Source organism: Notothenia coriiceps, unplaced genomic scaffold (genome assembly GCF_000735185.1).
Source record: "Notothenia coriiceps isolate Sejong01 unplaced genomic scaffold, NC01 NC01_scaffold00023586, whole genome shotgun sequence".
NCBI classification, from domain to species: Eukaryota; Metazoa; Chordata; class Actinopteri; order Perciformes; family Nototheniidae; genus Notothenia; species Notothenia coriiceps.
In genome coordinates, this window is record NW_011356287.1 from 194003 (window position 1) to 196841 (window position 2839).

The 2839-nt window shown below is 38.0% G+C and overlaps 1 protein-coding gene across 1 annotated transcript in view; it reads left to right on the plus strand.

Annotated features, from left to right (window-relative positions):
• Positions 1–2839, plus strand: part of LOC104954655 (sentrin-specific protease 6-like) — a 7300-nt gene that overhangs the window by 3542 nt on the left and 919 nt on the right. The window contains exons 5-7 of the mRNA XM_010781824.1: positions 533–625; positions 720–955; positions 2113–2271. Of these exons, the coding sequence (XP_010780126.1) occupies positions 533–625; positions 720–955; positions 2113–2271 (488 nt within the window). The remainder of the gene's footprint in view (positions 1–532; positions 626–719; positions 956–2112; positions 2272–2839) is intronic.

Genomic DNA, 2839 nt, shown 5'->3' on the forward strand with positions numbered 1-2839 from the left:
AAAAAAAAAAAAAAAATCCCGATCCCCGATATTTTTTTCTCCCGATTCCGATCTTTTGAAAATCAAGTGATCGGCTCCGATCACGTGATCGGATCGGGACATCTCTAATTATTATCATTTATTTGTTAAAGTTATTTTAGACATAATGCAAAAGACATGAGGACATGCTTACAAAATGTTACTGTTGTTAAAATGTGTTTCAATAATTATTTTCTCTCCTGAACGTTATTATTTGTAGTATTATATTTATTACATAAACACTTCAGAAATCAATTATGCCTATACAGTCATTCTCATTTTTGCAAAACAATAACCAGTGTAAAATAAAACAATGTCGATAATAATAGTAATAATAATAAGTATAATAATAATTTTAAAAAAGTATAGAAATACAGTGAAATAAATCAAATTAAATGGTAATAAAGTACACTTCAAAAAAAAGTCTCCATTGTATGATTGGGGCTTTTACTGGGAAACGTTTTTTTCCGATTAAAAGCCGAAGACTTCACACGAAAAACTCTTTACTTTCCAGAATCCACAAGAGGAAGCACAACAGGGTGAAGACGTGGACTCGGCACGTGGATCTCTTCCAGAAGGATTTCATCTTCGTTCCCATCAACGAGTCGTGAGTCTTCAGTTTCACAAAACCACAGGATTATTGAAGTACCTCTACTGCTTAAGTATCTGAAGAACTTCAACAATGTTCTTGCTCTCTCCAGAGCTCACTGGTACCTGGCGGTCATTTGCTTCCCGGGTCTGAACGGTCCTCTGTTCGATCAGAACCCTCAGAACACCGCCCCATCCAGCGCCCTCCAATCAGAGGAGAGCGTCCCGGACTCTGTGTCTCCTGATAGGCCGGAACCCCCCTCAGAACCTCTGTCTGTCCCCCAGGCCTCCAGAGAGGGAGCGACTGAAGGAGACCCTGCAACCCCCCCCACAGAACCACAATACACAAGTGAGTCCCGTCTGAACTGAGGACTTTTAAAGAGGCCCTCGTTTTTTTTAAAGTATTTTGGGTCTTTACACAGAATATGATTTTTTTCCCCTCAGAATTAAAAATGTTTTCAGAATTTTTACTTGACTTTCTCAGAACTAAATTTCAATTCTGAGAAAAAGTATAAAATTCTGAAGAAAAACAATTAAACTCTGAGAAAAAAGTCAGTTATAAGAGAAAAGTAAACAAACTTCTGTGAAAAGCTCAATTTTGAAAATTCTGATTGAAAAAAGTTAAAATTCCGAAAATAAATAAATGCATATTTAAGAAACTAGGACATTTTTGGAAAAAGTCCAAAAAATACAATATTTAAGAAAAATTTTAGTTTTTGGAAAAAGCCAAAATTCTGAAAAATCTGAGAAAAATGTAAATTCTAAGAAAAAAGAAAATTCTAAGAAAAATGTCATTTTTTTTGAAGAAATTCAAAATCCTTAGAAAAGTCAATATTTAAGAAAAAAGTAAATTCTTGAAAAAAATCTGAATACTCTGTCAAAAAAGTACATATTTTGAAGAAATTCTAAATTCGGGAAGAAAAAAAAAGTCAAAATTCGGAGGAAAAACATTTGACTGAGAAAAAAGTCAATTCTGCCAAAAGTTGAATTTTGATCAGAAATTCAGAACCACAACACAAAGAGGCGCTTAAAGAGGCGCTATTCTGCTTTCTGTGGTTTTACCTCTCCTGTAGTTTGTTCTTTCTGTGCATGGTCTACAGAGGCCAAAATCCATTGGACTCCTTTGTTTATTTCCGGAACAAAGTGACATCACTTTCCTTTCCACGATCCTATTGGCTAGCACTCCAACACATTGATAAATTCGGATGGGAAAGATTCTTAGAAAAAGTCAATTCTGAGGAAAAATGTTAATTCTGTGAAAAAGTCAGAATTCTTTCAACATTTTGAGAAAAATCCAAAATGTTGAGAAAAACTCAAGATTTAAAAAAGTAAAGTAAATGATGTGCAAAAAGTGAATTCTGTAAAGACAATTAATTCAGTGAAAAAACAAGAAAATTCTGAGAAGAAAATTCAATTGTGTGAAAAAAGTGAAGACTCTGAGGGAAAAGATATCAGTCTGAGCTTTTTACTGTATAACGTTTGAACACCTTGATGTTTTGTTTTCAGGTGAGTTGCACAGAATCAGCGTCAGCTACGCTTCAGCTAAAGTAGACTACGACCCCTTCAGCTTCTCTGACGACCAAAGCTCCTGTCAGGTACTTCCTCTCCTTCACTCCTTCTCTCCTTCTCTCCTTCTCTCCTTCACTCCTTCACTCCTTCTCTCCTGCACTCCTTCACTCCTTCTCTCCTTCACTCCTTCTCTCCTTCACTCCTTCTCTCCTTCTCTCCTGCTCTCCTTCACTCCTTCTCTCCTTCACTCCTTCTCTCCTTCTCTCCTTCTCTCCTGCACTCCTTCTCTCCTTCACTCCTTCTCTCCTTCTCTCCTTCTCTCCTGCACTCCTTCACTCCTTCTCTCCTGCACTCCTTCACTCCTTCTCTCCTTCTCTCCTGCCCTCCTCCTCTCCTTCACTCCTTCACTCCTTCTCTCCTTCTCTCCTTCTCTCCTGCACTCCTTCTCTCCTGCACTCCTTCTCTCCTTCTCTCCTTCACTCCTTCACTCCTTCACTCCTTCACTCCTTCTCTCCTTCACTCCTTCACTCCTTCTCTCCTTCACTCCTTCTCTCCTGCACTCCTTCTCTCCTTCTCTCCTTATACTCTCTCCTTCACTCCTTCACTCCTTATACTCTCTCCTTCACTCCTTATACTCTCATGTCATCTCCTTCACCTGAGCAGTCATACCTGCTAGTTTCATATTGTCGTAAAAAGTCAAAATTCTGAGAAAAATGGTGTGTGT